The sequence below is a fragment of the Corvus brachyrhynchos genome, unplaced genomic scaffold (assembly GCF_000691975.1).
Source record: "Corvus brachyrhynchos isolate BGI_N302 unplaced genomic scaffold, ASM69197v1 scaffold6, whole genome shotgun sequence".
NCBI lineage: Eukaryota > Metazoa > Chordata > Aves > Passeriformes > Corvidae > Corvus > Corvus brachyrhynchos.
The window spans coordinates 449,988-468,349 of record NW_008238632.1 but is presented as its reverse complement, the minus strand read 5'-3'; the positions used below and the strand labels follow the sequence as shown (position 1 = coordinate 468,349).

General features: G+C 35.4%; 1 protein-coding gene across 1 annotated transcript in view; it reads right to left on the bottom strand.

Moving 5' to 3' along the window:
* Positions 1–18,362, bottom strand: part of SHPRH (SNF2 histone linker PHD RING helicase) — a 50,704-nt gene that overhangs the window by 1,137 nt on the left and 31,205 nt on the right. The window contains exons 18-29 of the mRNA XM_008635950.2: positions 17,957–18,099; positions 14,896–15,069; positions 14,511–14,573; positions 13,246–13,471; positions 12,234–12,377; positions 10,870–10,971; positions 9,955–10,026; positions 8,072–8,260; positions 4,533–4,625; positions 3,895–3,981; positions 3,259–3,437; positions 1,102–1,182 (exon numbers count right to left, since the gene is read on the bottom strand). Coding sequence (XP_008634172.1) covers positions 1,102–1,182; positions 3,259–3,437; positions 3,895–3,981; positions 4,533–4,625; positions 8,072–8,260; positions 9,955–10,026; positions 10,870–10,971; positions 12,234–12,377; positions 13,246–13,471; positions 14,511–14,573; positions 14,896–15,069; positions 17,957–18,099 — 1,553 coding nt within the window. The remainder of the gene's footprint in view (positions 1–1,101; positions 1,183–3,258; positions 3,438–3,894; positions 3,982–4,532; positions 4,626–8,071; positions 8,261–9,954; positions 10,027–10,869; positions 10,972–12,233; positions 12,378–13,245; positions 13,472–14,510; positions 14,574–14,895; positions 15,070–17,956; positions 18,100–18,362) is intronic.

Genomic DNA, 18,362 nt, shown 5'->3' with positions numbered 1-18,362 from the left:
CAGGAAAACACACCTTCTGTCCAGGAAAACACATACACTCATCAGCTACTGCTCTTGCATATTCCAAGTAAGATACAAAGTTCATCCACTGTCCCCAACAGTGGCCAACACCAAACACTGCAAAGGCAGCAGAACATGGAATAATCTGCTTTGACCTCTTAACATTCAAGGGATTGGCTTCAGCTTCCAAGCATGAGGTTAAATATTACTTTCAAAACATTAGCCCTCATGGGATCATTCAACCACTGTACATTCATCCAGATTTTATGTGCAAAAGTAGTGCTACTTCACAGATAAGGAGAATAAATCATTCTTCAAGAACTAAAACTGAAATCTTTCATAACTACTGCCAAAGATGTGCATGTAAATTTTTAGTTTCATTATCTGTAACAGGAAAAATTTCCTTATTAACTAAGGCCTCCTCCTAGGTTTCTCATGTGTATACAATCTAGTTAAAAAGTACAAACCTCTTACACTGTCTGCAAAAAGAATGTAAATAGCATTTTTGGTCTCACTCCAATCCATCACTGCTTATAGATTTTGGAAACATAAATACAGTGAGAACTGCTTTCTGTGTCTGCACACCAGCCTGATGTATGACTTAGCATCTGGGTAATGCCTGCATGGACTGTGAAACCAAGGAGGGTGACACAGCACTGTTGGACAGGGTTTGTAGGATTTAAAAATAACAAAAGAAAGAACCCATGTTCTGTATCAGAATTTATAGCAGATGCTGTTGCTCTAGTGGCAGGCTTAGTACTACTCCATCAATTGCAATGTTTTTATACTAATGGAAATAGGTAAACTGAAAAGATAAATCATATCATAACACATAACTTATTAATTGGGCTTTTATGAAATAAAATACACAAAACATTACCAAAATATTTTCCAGAGAATTAAAATACCTCAAGCTGCAAGTTACTGGAACCAGGTTAAAATTTTTGAAGTCTTAAAACTGTTTTGCCCATCAGAACAGTTTGAAGAACAGCTGAAGTTTATCTGTAAGATATACACGCCTAACCACAATAAAAGTATGGTGGAGAACCAACTTTTCATTTTCAGTGCAATAATGATCTTTTAAAAAAATTCAACACATACCTTCTATCTACAGTTTTCAGCATAGTCTGCATTCTCTCTTCTATTGTTGCTTTTATCAGGAATCTATGAACAATTGTAGATCTGAATGTGTTTAAAAAAAAGAAAACACCACCATAAGTGAGCAGAAGTTATACTGTTATTGCCAAAGTTTATATAATTTCACACTAATTCTTGTAAAAGTGTTGAAAATATATCTCTGTATTTTAAGAAATAAATGTTATAAGTAATTAGCAACTTCCACTGACATTTCAGGGGGCTTAGTGCCTCCCTGTAAACACACTTTCACTCTACCAATCACATACTAAATGAATGTAAGCTGTATTAGCTAAAATCCTAATGTAGATACTGGGCAAAGTTCTGCTTCCTGTGTCCTTACTAGAAACATTTCTCCAGAGCCTAAAAAAAAAAGAGCTTTGCCCAGTGGTTATATACAATGTTCATACTTATTTGTCACAAATTATTCCAAGAGACAAGGGCTCAATGTGATGGATAATTAAACCTAATACCCAAAGTTTTAATAACATTATTTTTGAAGACAGCAAAATATTATAATTTTTTTAAAAGAAGTTAGTAATTGTTGTCAGTAAACATTGGTAAAACATAAAACGCAAAATGTCAGTAAACGTAACACAAAATGAAAACTCCACTTATGAAATAAAATTTCAAAAAAGAAAGCAGTAATTGAGAAAAGTGCCAGGCACAAGAAAGTGAAATGGAAAAGAGTCAGATCCAAATATAAAAATGAAAAATCACCCCATCCTCCCCAGTATAAATATTTTTCAAGGTAAGAACCCTTGAAAATGCTTAGACGGTTTTCAGATCTTAGGCTGAAACTTTGGCAGGTAAGATTTCACAGAAGAATGCAGGGGGAATACTTTCAGATTCATAGGCAATGGTCTACCCCAAAAAAATGAAAGTAAATAAGAACTGAACTGGTAATAGTTGCACCAGTGACACTAAATGGAGTAATGCTCAGTGTATGTGGAATACAGCCCTTTTTTCAAATAAGCCTTGCTGAAGCCTTAATTCTTAAAAAGTACAATGTATCTAGGTGGTTTTACTGCAAGGTTTTTGCCAGACCTCTTGTGCCAGCATCATGTAAAATTACACCATGGGCTGTTGCAATCAGTCTTTCCTATGCCCTCACAGTTAATTCAAAATATTTACCAACACACACCAATATCCACCTGTTCATAAGCATTCTTTCACATACATGCTCCTTCATGTGCTCTCTCTTTGCTTTCATTTCCAGAACACAAACCCCACTATTATTCTACAGTATTATTATTCCAGAATTGACTGTAGCTGTTTTTCTTCTTCATGTACTGGGCTTTTAATTTTTTTCTCAAGTGACATGAGACCTTAGGAAAAACATATACATCTCATATGTTGAGGACAAACTTCCTAAAAAGTTTGTTAAGTGTTCAGTACTACCACTGTCAGAGCAACAACACTGAAACAAACAAGAGACATGCAAACTCATTAATGTCTTCAAAACGATCTAGACAGCAGTGAGGGCAGAACTGTGATTTAAAAACGTATCAGTTCTAAAGAGAGTGTGCTATAGCTTTTTTCTTGGAAAAAAAAACCAAACAAAAAAAAGCCCCAAAACAAGGAAACAAAAAACTCTCAACAACTTATGCAGCTTCTAACCTGGACCTGAGAATGACCAGTTAAAAGGAGCCTCTCAAGGAAACTCAGACAGACCATGCCTGAATTTAGCCCTACATGACAAACAATGAGTTGCTCGGACCTGCAAAGCTAAGACATTTCTGGACATTTTTGCAAGCAGAACTCCAAGGTTAAAAACTAAGGCATCAATGGCACACACATAAAATAGAGAGCAGCAGCTGAACAAGGTTTTTCAGAATTTTAGACTCAAGAGCCTATACTCTTCCTAAATGCCCAAATGCAATTTATTTTTGCATCTTACCCCCGTAGCACAAAAGAACTCTCTAAAATACACAATGTGATTATTCAGTCTTTTTTTATTTTAATCTTTCTGTCCCTTACATGATCATCTTTAAAACCAGGATTCCTATGAACACCCTCATCTCCAAAATTGGGGAGTTCAGTGGACTAGAGTTATTCTAATTTAGAGTATGCAGATCTATTCTGGACCATATCTAAACCATTGAACACAGCTGTAAATCTTACTTTGTTTGGCCAATACGATGTACTCTGCCAATAGCCTGTAGCTCATGTGCCGGATTCAGAATGGGCTCCACGAGCAGAACATGAGTTGCTTCGATGATGTTTAGTCCATTGGAACCAGTGTGAAGAGGCAGCAGCAAAATATTGATGTTGGGATCATATTTAAATGCAGACAGGTTTTCCTAAAAGGCAAACATCACAGCAGTGTGACACAAGTTCCTCAACAAGAAGTGTGGGGGACGGGACTACATTTTCAACAAATTGTAACAGCTAACACAGGCTCCAGAGTGACAATCTTGCAGGTCTGATCCAAGACCTGGCATCTCAGAACAGATACATGACAGTTTCAGGAAGGCATGAACTTCTTGCAACACTGATCAGTGTGTCTTATCCTTAGCCTCCACGCCAACGCATCTTTCTCAAAAGCGCATGTACTGCTTATCTCCGAACGCTTTAAACTGGGGCTTTTCGAGATTATGATTTTTAGAATTAATGAGTTAGAGATCAAAGTTTCTGCCAAACAAATTTGCTGCTCTTTTAGTTTCTGAAATGAAGCAACAAAGTAAAAGGATCAGATTAACTTCTATGAACTACGATTTTCCCACTGAAAATAATTTAAGAAAAATATCCTTTATGTACCTGAAATTTACTAATTCCATTGATCTGAGAAAAAATCATGTTGTTGTCATACAAAGCTTTTGAAATTATATCCAACACATCTTGCCACTGTAAAAAAAAACAAAACAAAACCACACAACACAATAAAAGTAACTCAACATTACAAACAGCAATGACAACTAAAAACTATTAATTAACTTCCCTAACAAAGAGTAGATTAAAATGCTTTTCAAAATGCTAGCACTTGCAATTAAAAAAAAAAAAAAAACAGTGAGCTAGAAACCAAATCTTTCATAAAACTAAGTAAGACAGGTAATTTAGAAAGATCAGCTTGAATAAAAGAAATTGGTAGCCACTGCAAAAAGAGTTTTACAATGTATCAAAACCATTTGGACACTACATTTAAAAATACCTAGAATTTCTACTGCTTCCATACAAATCTAAGTGTTTGCCCTTTAAAGGAAAGCTTTTACATCTGCTGACTATGATCATTATTCTTGTTCCCATTACAGGACTTGCCCTACAAATCCTGAAAACAATCAAGTGGTTGTACAGAATGATTCAACATTTTGGTAGCTAAACTAGTTCCTGAAAATATTATGAACGCCTTAAACTCAAAACACACACACAAAGACAAGACAGAAAATGGTGATTAATACCGTTGAGAAAACTAAGGATTTAGCCCCTGGATCTTTAAATTGAATTCTCTTCAGTGTTCGGACCACAGCTTCCACTTTGGTGGAGTGACTTCCCTTTGAAAAGGCAAAGAAGCACATTAGTAAAGCAGGATAGTAAAACACTCCTTCCACAATCATTGCTTAATTAAATGATGGTATATTAGGTCTCTTACATATCTTACACAAAGTTTAAAATTATCAGCCTTGAGGAAGAGCAGGTTAAGTAGCACTGAACTACTTTTACCTCTCCCTTAAAATGCACTGCATTAGGATCAGTAGTGTGTAACAGCATGTGCAGCACATGGAAGAATGAAGTGCCATTTAGACACACCATCTAGATCTGCATGAAGCAAAATATGGCCCAAGCAGTACAGTGGCATCACCAAACATGCCCATTAGGCCTCCTGCAGTTTAACTTTGTGGCACAGTCTTTAGAGAATCTTCCAAATGCACTTTAAAATTTCCCTACCTTCACACCTCTTGAAAATGGACCAAGAAAAAAAACCTACCTGAATCCTGTTCTGTTGCTTTTGTTTCTCATTCTGGCAACATCAAACTTACATTCAGTACTATGAATCTTGTTAATTATATTTAAAACAGTAAGGAAATTGTAAATATAATTAAATTAATTTTTGAATGATGGTGAGCTGCAATGAAAACATCTTCATATTCTGCATTCAGAAGTATTTCAGTGCTTAATGAATCCAACACTATAGTCTACTTCTTGTCCATTTTGGTTTTTGTACTCTTCCCTTTCACCTTAGGTCAGCAAGAGGATACCATGAGAAGTAATTCTTTTTTCCATCTCCTTCAGTATGTACTTTGTATTACAGCAATATTACCTGATGTCTTTCTTAAAGAAGCCTTTACTTTCTTACAAGTTGCTACATGTACAGTGATTTCAAGCTGTGTTAGATTCAGCTGGACAAATACTGTTTTATTTCTGTCTGCACCTGTCTTTTGAACATTGAATTAACTATGTTGGCTCACTACAATGACAGATCAAATTTACTCAAGTCATGCTGCTTGCAGAATTGGCTGGGAAGGATGTCAGCAGTCTCAGCACAAGCTGGGAACCAATGCTGGGCTGCTTGATCATTCACACATTAAATAGCCAACATGTAAAAGACTTCTGCAGACTGTTTTACCAAAGGCTGCAGTAAACAGTACCATTTTATTACTCAGGGTCCTCCCCAGTGATTCCAACTCTGCAATGTCACAGCCACAGAAATTAACCACCTTTCTTCCATGTCATTTCTGCTGCACCTGATAGACATTGAGACTGTTTGCAAAGTCAGATGGACAATTAAAAATGTTTATCTGAAAGGATGACACATTTGCAGCCCTATGGCAGCTGCCTCCCAATCATAAACACCTACACTAGGAGATCCAAGACTAGCTTTTAGTACTTCCTACATAATTCCAGGGTCACATATGTGCTTTTCCAGTACCATTCATCTCTGATTCAGTGATGACAATCCTGGAAAATCTGCTCTGTCTTTTCCTCAGAAACTGTTTTTAGACCTTATCACAGGTTCTATTTTAACCTGCTATAACAGATAGTAACTTTAGCCACTGTTGTTGATTTTTCCACACTTCAGATTCCTGTGACTCAGGTGTCACAAAGGTGACTTCGTGCAAGATCAGTAAGAGGATCTATGGCAGAGAAAAGAACAGCACAACGCTCAAAGTGGTCACAGTCTTTTTGCTCTATTTTTTACACAAGATAACTAAGTGTGTAAAGTTCTTCATCCCTTTGTCTACATTACATTAAACTATATTAGACTTACTGAATTTACAAGTGACTAAAACTTTGGCTTACAGCACACAAAAAAAATTCAATTTTGTTCTGAGTATTTATGGAGATGAACTGACATTCAGTCTGTATTAAGAAATGTTACCCCACTCATTACCCCTACACCATGAGTCATTTTGCTGAATATTCAGATGACTATTTATAAAGAAATTGGCTAGTTCCAATGAATTATGGAACAGTAAACATTAGAACCAAAACTACCCTCTAACAATTTCTGTCTCAGATGACAGGCTGGCAACACCCACTGCAATACTGACCAGACACAGGAAGCTTAGGAAGCTTTTACAAAACCAAAACATGCACGGATGCCAGTAATCTCTCTCAGTATAAAATGCTTCCATTTACAGTAGTCCTTTTGCATCTAAGGCATTACCTTAAGATGGTTAGTGTTGGTACAATAAAGAGTAAGATAGATAGAAAGAAAGAGAGGTAGTGAATACTTTTAAGAGACTGGAGGGATTGAGAAAGATCAGATTAAAACAAACACTGAATAAATCACACAATTTTCATATCTATACTGAAAGATACTGATCTTAAACTCGGTACTCCATAGTAACCATAGTAAGTTTGTTATTCTTTGTTAACTGTCTTTTAAAGGAATATGAGGCAGAAATTTTAATTTTTTTAACAATGTTGCTCGTTTAGATAGTAAGTACAGTGAAGCTACAGTGTAATTTTTAAATTTTTCATGAACTAAGAATGAGATTTGCTCAAGCAAATTCACACAGAATTCATATTTTTGCTTTATTTTTGCTTTGTTCAAAGTTTTGACACAGAAATACTTCAAGAAAACACTACAACTCTTTACACAGAACAGCAGATGACATGTTCTTTCAGTGTCTTATTTAAGAAATTTGCTTATTCTAGTTATTTTTTTATGTAATTTATGAAACATATTTGAAATTTTGTTAGAAAGAGGGTGGTATCTCTAAACTGTATACGGAATTAATCTGTAAAAAGCCCTGCATGTAGTGATGTTTGAAGAAGTACCATTTGAAAAACACAGCCTATTTACTCCCCCTGGTGCCACATACTGTCAACTACTTTCATAATTCGAGTTAGGGATCACCTACTCATAAAATGGAATTCCATTTGTCCAGGGAGGTTGAAATAACTAGTGCAAATGTGGTAGCATTGTCTTCAACACAGGGCAGCAACCCTAGAAATTGTGCAAGGCTCAAGGAGACTTGCACAGATATCAGTCTGTCAGCACAACTAGTTATTAGTTTTAACTATACTAATCAAATTATTGTAAGTTATGTCCAGCCGTATTATAATCATATTTTAATGAAAGACAGCAGTATAATCTAAACCAAAATATTATCAATGTCTTTTACCTTTGCATTTTAGCCCAGAATCCTCTATTTTTTCCACAACTGCAATAAACACAGGTTTTTTGTTTCTACAACTCATTCATGCAGAGCAAACACGTACCTATGCACTATGCATATGTCAGTATTGCTAAAGACTCATAGAGATGCTGTCTCTTCCTCCAGCCCTGCCTTCAACCCAATGAAAACCTTCCACTACTAAGAAAGTAGATACAACAGTGCAATCAGGACTGAAATCCATTAGGAACGCCATTAGGACAAACTATTTATAAAACGATATAGTACACTTGTCTGTCTAAATGCAGTATGCAACAAAACACAACAAATATACCCTGCTGAAAGTTTGGACCACAGAGCTCCTGCAAACAACTCACCTTGACAGGAATATCGTCCTCCTGATTTGCAGCTTCTGCAGTGAAGACATAAGATATTTCTTTATGAGATGTTGTCTGCCTGCAAATGGCACATTTAATTGAGCTGCGGCGGGTGCCAACGCTGTACTGCTGGATGATGATTGCTATGCACTCATTACAAAAACAGTGTCCACATGTCAGCACTGCCCACTATGCAGGAAATGAAAAAAACCCAAACACAACACAGTTTCAATTTTGGATCAATGCAAAAGAAAAACAGTGTACTAATCTATGATAAACTACCTTATTTTCATGATACTCATCAGATTAAAGAAGAATTTTAGAATTGTTGCACTCCAGTTCCTAAAAAGTCTGAATTTCCAAGTTTTCCAGTACAGAGACATTCATGATCTAAATAAAGTCTTTGCATTTTTTGTTCATTTTTGCATTTTCTCAGTTTTGAACTTCAGGAAAGACTTTCACTTCTATGAAAGATGATTCTTAATGCTTTACATAAACACAGATTAAGTATTTACATAATTAAAAAAATACAAAAATGTTTGTATTTGCCTTTTGCAAAATTCTTTATCTCTGCATTCATACTAGATTGGTCTTATTTAATAAGTGACAGAAAAAATGCTTTAGTTTTTCCCTACTGTTAAGTCCTACGCAACATCTTTGGACTTAAGAAGAAAGATTTTGTACACAGTGTCTTAATCTCTTTTTGACAGAATGTGTATGAAACAAAAGATTGCATTGCAGAAGCCATTCTCCTTTGTGAGCCTAGAATATCTACACATCAGCCATAACCTTCCGTAATAGAGAAGCAATTTGTAGATCAGTGGTTTTGAAACTCAAAATAGTATCTTTTGCTGTACTAGTCTGTTCTATAGGCCATTCCAAGAGGGAAAACTAAAAGTTTTCATGGGACCAAGTAGCAAAAGGAATTGACTAAACCAAGCAGAAGGTCTTTTAGGCTTTGTAAGGATGCAAAGTATTTTAAAAGCTCTTTGCAACTTGAAAGCTGCTATCATCCAAAGCAGCAGTCTTGCTGTTAAGAAAAGATAAAGAAAGTTAAGAGATTATTTTCCCTTTCAGTGAGCTCCTCCAGCTTTGAGATAAAGCATAATGGCAGTTAACAGGACTAACAGCTATTCTCTGTAAAAACCTGTATTACCCTTGGAAGAAGGGCACAGAGGGGATTTTGGAAACATGGCAGGGCAGCAGTTCACGTTTACACGTTTATAAAGCAAAGAGAAGCTAAACCTCCTTGAAATAACTACCCTAAAAAAAAAAAGACAATTTAGTGCGACTGAAAAGGAGTCCTTTCATGTTTTTCCCTAATGCATCATAAGTCAAGTTTAACCTATGGCTTTGTACTTTATGACATAGATTAAGTCTCACTTGAATTTCAACTCCTGCAGTTCAGAAGGGAAGTGGAGGGGAAAGAAATCCTCATTGCCAGTATTTATTCTATTGGATTTTGCTATGTTTACATAAGTAATATCCTTTTCTTTAGAAGAAAACAATACTATCAATAAGAACAATTACAGTAAAATACAATAGTATACAAAAGATATTTACCTACTTAGTTCTGTTAGCTTATAAATGGGAAATAAATGTTCCTGACAAAAGTATAACTTCAGAGTTACAAAACAATCATGAACACACATTTTTGGAACACCTAAGCACTGATGTCAAAAGCTAAAGCAGTAGAGGTGCTTGCATTCGAGAAAGATGTTGTTTCAGGGGAGAAGCTGATTGGTACATTACAGGAAACAGCTCATTTCCCCCATTTCAATACAACATTCATTTAAAATCAGATCTTGACAATTTCACACACAACTGGCTCAGCTCTAGCTAAAGACGTTCTAAAACTAAAACCTATTGAATAAGTATCTTACCTGTCTTCCCAGCTGGCGTGCACAGATTGGACATGGTTCTGGGTTAACTCCTCCAGTAGTTTTATCCTGAGACTATAAATTAGAAAAGAATATATATAAGCTCTGTGTTTTGTTATTCTATATTTAAAACAAGCTTCTAGAAAAAATGAATATTGAAGCCCTTAAAAGAAACCAAATCAAACCAAAACACTGTGTCAGCAAATTAAAAACATATTCATCTACTTAAGTCCATCTTGAGGAGTTAAAAAATATGTAATTTATGGTAAGCAAAGGGAGCACTTTTCATACTGCAGTCCTTCAGATGGCATCTGCAGCTCTACGACAGCCCTGAAAAATCCTGGTAAAATACAAGCTTCAAACAAGAAATTCCTAATATTTTCTATCAGCTTCACATTGTTGTAAAAACACTTAAATTTTGCTTAACTATGCTTACTTTAACATAATTGCACTTAAACACTATGATTAAAATAACATTTAATACATGGGGATTTGTCTGTTTTGGGGTTTTTTTGGGTATTTTTTTAACACTTACTTAATCTCCAGACATGATTGTCCTTCTGTTTAAGGTAAGCTCTTTGTAAAATACCAAAGGTATGCAGAGACGAACATAATTTTATAAGGCTTCTACTAAACATGGCCCAGTTAGTTTTATTGAAAACTTTAAGCATTTAAAACTACTTCATAGTTTAATAAGCATGTAATTAAGCAAGTAACTAAAATATATAATGCAATAAATAATTTCATGAGCATACACTAACACAAAGAACAGCACAATGAATTTCAAAATGTAATGAATCTTCACAGAAAATACAATTTCTTTAAGATAGAAGTTTTAAATAAAAATAATGGTAGGTTTCTTCCACTAGGTAAACAGAGTACATCACTTAGTAAAGACCAAGGAACCATTAATCTTACTTTCTCCAGATTAGTGAGGTACAGAAGTTGTCCTAATTTCTTTTGAAGCTGTGATTTGGCAACTGCCTTGTCATTCAGAAGTTTAACTCGATTTTGCTCTACCTATGAAAACAAAATTAAATATGTATTAAAACAGGAAAAAAAAAGTTTTACAATAAGGCTTGAATTAAATTTTTTTGTGAAATTCAGCTGAGTAATTTACTGGGGACAGACAGACAAACAGCTCATGCTGGAAATTTAAGATGTGCTTTTCCCCAAGCAAAATTGATTATCTATTCCTTTTCCGTACCCAGTATGAACATAGCACTGCGAATGGGCTGAGACACAGAAGGTACACAAAATTGTTTTCTGTTGTTTTATTTGCATTATTGGTTCTTTACAGAAACAAAATTAAAATAACCCAAGTTTTTAGAAGTTTCTTTTGGACTTCATTCAATTTATCATCTATTTTCTTACAGTCATGTATATACATCCTAGACTCAACTGCTAGTTCCAAAAACAGTGTGTAAGAAACAAGTATTTTCTTTACATTTCTAAGAAATTTACACTTTTCATTTAACCTATACAAAGACAGAAACATTAAGCTGACTTTTTTTTTAGATAAATTACAGCTGATAGTGGAGAAGCTATTAATACTGAAGAAGAGGCAGGCACCTGAAGGATAAAGGCCAAAGTAATGGGTGTTTCTTTTATGGCTGCATATACGTACATAAATCTTAAGATTTTGTCAGGCATTCGTTAAGCAAAGTGCTCCTTTAAAAAATTGTTTCAATACAGAGATAAAATTTATTTCCTTATAGAAAGAAGCACTTTTATCTAACTGAATCTCACTGAAAAAAACCCCAGAAATTGTGTCTATAGAAAATATACTTCTACCGGTAAAAAAAAAAAAAAAAGTTTTTTCTCTATCACCATAAACAAAGTCTCTCAGGGGTAGCTCAGAAATTTCAAAATACTGAAAAGAAGATTCGTCTTTTAGCTGCTCCTTCTGTTTTATATAGGCGTTTGTGGAAAGTATCAATATGGGTAAGGAATCAGGTCAACTTAATTTTCCACCAGCTTGGCAAACTGGGAAATTGTAGAGAAAGGAAGGAAGTTGCAGCTGCTGAAAGGACAGCAGTATTTTGGAAACATGCCACTCTGTCAGAAGGCTAAAAATATATATCAAAATAACAGTTACAAGCTCAAAATGGCCCATGTACTGAATGCAGAAATAGGTAAGAATTCTATACTCTGCCAAGCCTTTCTGAAATGGAAACAGAGACATAATAGAGACCTTATACATAGATCCAGATGCAGATTTTATTTTTGTAGGAGGCAGGTTCCTTCAGAAAGAAACCATTCTTTCCTGCCCAGTACTTTACCTCATGTGGTTCTATAATGTGGAGAACTGGTGGATTTGGTTTTGGCTCATCAGGATGACGCACTCTCAGTCGTTCTGTCGCCATTGCCAGTTCATCAATAGCAGACACGTGATCCCTAAGGACCATCCAATACTCATGAAGTAACTGTAAGAAAACCCCAAACAAATGAACAGCAGAACTGAATTGAGTTACACTTACATGACTCTGCCATACAATGTAAAATAAAATGTGAGAATCTTTTTGGAGGAAGGGTTAATATTTCTTTACACTATTCAGCCACAACAACAACAAATTACAAAGGAAAACAAGCAGTATAGACATCATTTTTCCTGCTCTCTTTTCCAGCCTCTTTGTATAAACAACAATAAATAGCTGGCTCTTATTTCTTCTACAACTATTAGTATTACAATAACTAATGCAACTAAAAATTCAGAAACCAAATGCCTTGCAAAACTAAACAAATGCTGAATAAAATAAGAGTTATTTCATGGGTATCATCCTTGTAGCTCAATGTAGATTAGAGTAGTACAGACCACTGAATCAGTATTTCCAAGTCACAACAGATGGAATCCATAACACTGTCTTCATTCTCATTGGCATATTAGTCCCACCTTTTGTTTCCTAACAAAGGCACATGAAAAACTGTGCTCCTTCTTCACAAGACTGAAGGGAAACTGAATTACAGAAGGGACCATTTGGATTTGTTGAGCCTTGCTACATTCTGATTTAACTAAACAGATGAACACATATAATTGCATCCTTATACTGTCTTAATAGATGCAATTACATTGCTTAGTAATTTGATTAGTCACCAGTATAGCTTTTAGAAACTCTTAAATCATATATAAATCATTTAAAATCAAATCCTGTAATAAGCACTGTGGAAAAGGTTGGTGTAGGCAAAGCCTAATTTCAGGAATACAACTTAGATGTGCTAATATTCAGTTTCAATTTGTTTATAATAAATTAAATGGACCACACAACTGTTTCATCACCATATAATTTACTGTACCTTATATTCCTTTTTCCATGCTTCAAAGAGCTCCAGGAATATGCTTCCTTCTTCAGTTAGCCTAGCATCCATTCGATGAGCTTTGGCAAAGGAGAGAAGAGCTTTCAAGGCACGTTCCGTTTCACTGGTCGCCCAGAGCCCTCTGCTTGTGGTGGGCAAACGATCATCGACAAGCCCTTCTTGGTCTTCTATCATCTCCTCAAAGATTGCCATTTGGCCTTTAACACTTCAAAACAAACCCAACACAGCACTTAGCACTGATTTTGTACTTCTACATCCATCTGTACTTATTCATCATCTATTTCAGCCTTCTTATATATGATTAAAGGATAATGCAAACCAAGCAAATATAAACAGCTGTTTTATTACCTAATGTATCAAAAGCTTGCTTTGAACACAAGTGACCTCGGTACCAATCCTCAGGCCATTTTGTCAGCTCAAAATCATCAATAGCTTTTGTAAAGGCTTACACATCTAAATCATCTTTCAGTAGTTATTAATGTCACATTCATTAAAAATTTTTCATTTCTAACTTTTTATATAAACAAGAATTACAGTTAAACTGATACAAAATTTGCTGTGTATTGCACTGTGTAAGAACAGTACAGCTCCACAGTTCTCTCCTTGACAAATAATGCTAATTTAGAAATACATTGATGCTTCCTGATTCCAGCAGTTGTGAGGCAACAAGCTCCTACTGGTAAAGACTTCTCAAAATGTTCTCAGTGTCCTCAAGACTTTTCAATCCAATTTTGACATAGTGAGAGATAGAAGTCCAAATGAAAGCATGCAGAGGGTTGTAATCTATGTCTCTCAGTACTGCCCACTTTGCATACTTTTCTGACACCTGTGCTGGTGTCACCCTTCTTTCAGCTTCATCCTGTCTGAGACCTCTTCTCTCACTGTAACATTGAATAAGGATGGTACTATACCACTTGCAGCTGGACTGCAACTAAGTATTTGCACAAATAGGAGTATGTGTTAAAATAACATACTTGTATTTATACACATGCTTTCTGAACATGCCAATGCTTCATTTCAAACGGTCATATTATAGCAGCTTGATAGAAAGTGGGATGTATTCATTCCTTGGATACAGTTTATTCAAATGAAACTTACATAGAAAATTAAACCTAATAGAATTGCTATCAAAGCCATTAGCAAGAAGCTGCTGTCATTTGGTCATAAAGCTATTTCAGAAAACATAAACCAACCCAACTCTCATATTTTCTAACAGTGATAAATTTATAAAGCTATGAACTTACCTATGCATAAAGAGCTTTGACTCATATTCTGTGAACAATTCATCAGCCTTACAAAAGACACAGCTGCAATACAGGAAGGAAATTGAAAATAGATGCACTCAGAATTTCATCAGAAACCAAATTATCATAAGCCCCTATTCCAACATATAAAGCTACATAAAATTCTTAAAAAACAACAAAATAAGAGTCATATATACACTAATATAGCTGACACGAGAAGATTTTATAAAAATAAAACAAAAGGTCATGATTCTAACAAATGGATCTGTGACATCTGTGTGCATACAGCTCCTGAGTACATAATGAAGATTTTAGAATGTTATTTCAAATAAAGGAAAATTTAGTAATACATGTCTAAGGTATATTTTCTGTTTTCAAGACGTACTTGTTAAGTGGAAGTCTAACGGGTCGCAAATGGCAGATAGTGGCAGCCTCAATGACCTGCTTAGAAGGAGGCCCTTCTAAGTTTTTCACTGCTTCTCTTACAATCTTCTGGAACTTCTTCACTTCATCCAGCTGGGTTGTAAGTAGGAATTGAAGGCCTCTGCAGTCACGGAATCTGATTTAAAGAAAAAGGAAAATTACTGTACACCAAGACACTAAGTCCAAACTTGATTCAGTATTTTAAAGTAGAAGAGAAGTAGCTAAATAGCAATCTAGGACAACATACAATGTTTGTACCACAAGCAAATGCTTATTACTACTACATGTAACATGTAATGCTGTCAGAAATCACTCCAGTGTATCCCCAGAGCTAATGCCTGGTATTTTTAGAACAGAAGGACTCATTCCATGACTTGAGAGATGTGACCAAACACTAGTAGTGAATACCAACTGGCAATATTCTGGTCCACAATGCAGATCTACTAAAGGTACTGCACATACTTACAGTCTTACTTGTGTCTGTTTGCCAACAAAGTGATTTGCAATGCACCTGTGCAATTCACAGGAGACACATGCACCCATCGCAAAAATACACTTCATTTGGCAAGTTAGCTTTCAAAGTTAAATGTATTAAGTGGCCATAACAGTAACCCGTATTCCTAAAACCTAGCTGTCTTTCGTGATTAGAGGAGAAACATGAACACAAGTTAAGTACTTTCCACATTGTGTTTTTCCTGTGAGCAGAAGTCTATTGCTGAAAGAAAGTGCACCATTCCTACAAGGTCTGACATTGATGTACAAGACTGTGGTTCTACACCATATGGAAAGTTTGATCCAAAACATCCATTTTGTAAAGTGCAGAGAGCAAAGCACAGGTTTAACAATACTAAAGCTTGGCATTTAATATGACCCACTTAAGTGATGTGCATTTTAAAATAACATAGACAAGGTTTACCTAACCAGATAGTCTGAAAATAAATGTAAATTGCAACCACGAGTCTGCTGTTAATACCATCAGTTGCCAAAAAATATCAGCTTCATAAAAATCTCCCTCACTATACCATGGATTAATCATATCCAGTACTCCATTAAGAGTACTTGTTGCTTCCAACACTGACGAAGTAGCACTTGATAAGACACTGTTCTTTAAGTTTTATCTCATATGCTAAAATAAATTGAAATAGAAGTAAGTTTTATCCCTGTGTTATAAAAGAAAATTTAGTCACAGATAGCTTTTCCAAAGTTGCACAATCTGTAAGCAGCAGCAATTTCAGAAGATACTTTCTAAATACCTAATTTCAATTGAAGTGGAAAAAAAAAAAAAAATCAGTGTGACACAAGCTAACATACAGACAGATGCATAGGCATAAAAGTTTTGCATGAACACGCAAACAATCCTTTCTTCATATTTATTTGAACCAGAATATGATGCTATCATTCTCAAATAACCATTAAATGTTTATATCCAGACTCACACATTGGTTGAGGTTGGAAGGGGCCTTGGGGTGTTGTCTTGTTCAAATGCTCTCCTCAAGCAGGGTCACCTAGAGCTGCTTGCCCGGGACCACGCCCAGACAACTTTAGAGTATCTCAAGGATGGAGACCCCACAATCTCTCTGGGCTACCTGTTCCAGTGCTCAGTCACCCTCACAGTACAAAAGCATTCCCTGATGTTCAGAGGGAACATCTTGTGTTTCAGTTTTTGCCCATTGCCTCTTGTGCTGAAGAAAAAAGAGGTTAAGTTTTGTATCTTTATTTAGATTATTCAATAGAATTATGTTAAGTACTGAAAAGTAAAAGATAGGTTTACTTCCAGAAAAGTCTTTACTTCAAGAAGAAATTACAACCTTTTGGAATCATGATGGCAGAGTAGTCAGAGTGGAGGATATCTTTACATGTGGAACTAAATTACGTGTGTATCTTAAATATTTAAATTTATACACATATACACATTTTATAAGCACATTAGATGTTTATACACAGATGTATATACATTTATGCACATCTATTTATATATATCATAAATATAATAAAAATGTATTTGACTAAAACATGATTAAGATAGACTGTATTTAAGAGCATAAGTTCATATATCTGAGAAAATTGCCTGAAGCTAAACTATGAGAGCACTGTCCTTCCTATGTCTCCCTTTTCTGTGATGAACTTACAGACGGTCAGCCAGAATGTACAAGAGGAGGTTAGGAGAAAAGGGTCTATTCAACCCTAAAATTCAGGGGAGACCTTATTGCTTTCTATATTTATCTAACTGCAAGGTACAGAGAAGACTGAGTCAAACTTTTCTCAAAGGCACCTGGTGAAAGAACAAAAGACAGTGTACATAACATGCAACACAGGAAATATTGACTAGGTAAAAGGATTTTAATGTCTTTTTTTATTTTTCCACCAAGTGGGCCAAATACTGGAACAGGCTTCACATAGAGACTATTAGATCTCCCTCCCTGGAGATACCTAACAGGTCAAAATCCTGTGCAACCTTGCTGGATTGAACGAGCATGGGTCTGGATCTGTAAGATGAGGGTTGATCTATGTGACCTCTGAAAGTTCCTTCTGAATTCATTATTCTGTAATTGAACCCAAAAAGAAGTGGTATACCGTTGTCTTGAACATGAAAACAACCTCAAATTCTTTGCACAGAAAAAGAGTGATGCTATTTTATGGTGTTACAAAAGGATCTTCTGATATTGTCTACTTTCCATTCAAGCAAGTCAGTTTCTTTCAGAGGTTACTCAATTTTAATGCAATAAATTTCAAATTCTTCTTACTCAGCAGTTTCACGAGTACAGAAGACCGTAAAACCACAGTAGTTAATAGAGAAGAACATTTCAAAGAATGCCTAAGAGAAAACAGTAATTTTCCTACTTTCTTACCTAATCTTCTATTTAGTTGCACTTTTTTTCAGGGACTAGTTTTGAAACATAATTGCGGTCCAGATGCTCTGAAGCAAAAATGTCTGCTATCTAATTGCAACTGCTAGCACAAGCTAGTAAGAAGACCTGAGTAGATTTAACTGTATTTACAGCCTATTTCAGTTATTCTCTTACTTCTCTGCCATGGACAGTTTACTCGTCTGCTGTTTGTAGTTGCAGGTTATTTCATTTTGCACACGCTGAACAAGCTCCTCATCGATGGCATACTGTATTGCTGTCTGGATGACATCCAACCACCAAGGAGAACCTGAATGTATCTGTATGAAAAAGAATAGATTTATCCTTGAACATTCAACAGAAAACCAATCTACTCATTGCAGCAGAGGTATATACCACTCTTTAGGCCATGGTCAAACACAGACTGGAAAATTCCATGAAAAGTGGAGGATGAGAGTATGATTAAAAAATATCTCATTTTCTGTTGAAGTGTAAACACATGACTAAGAAACTGTCTACATTCTCCACACCTTTATATTCCTTCAGCAGAGTCAGATTCACCAAGGCTATCTACACAGAACAG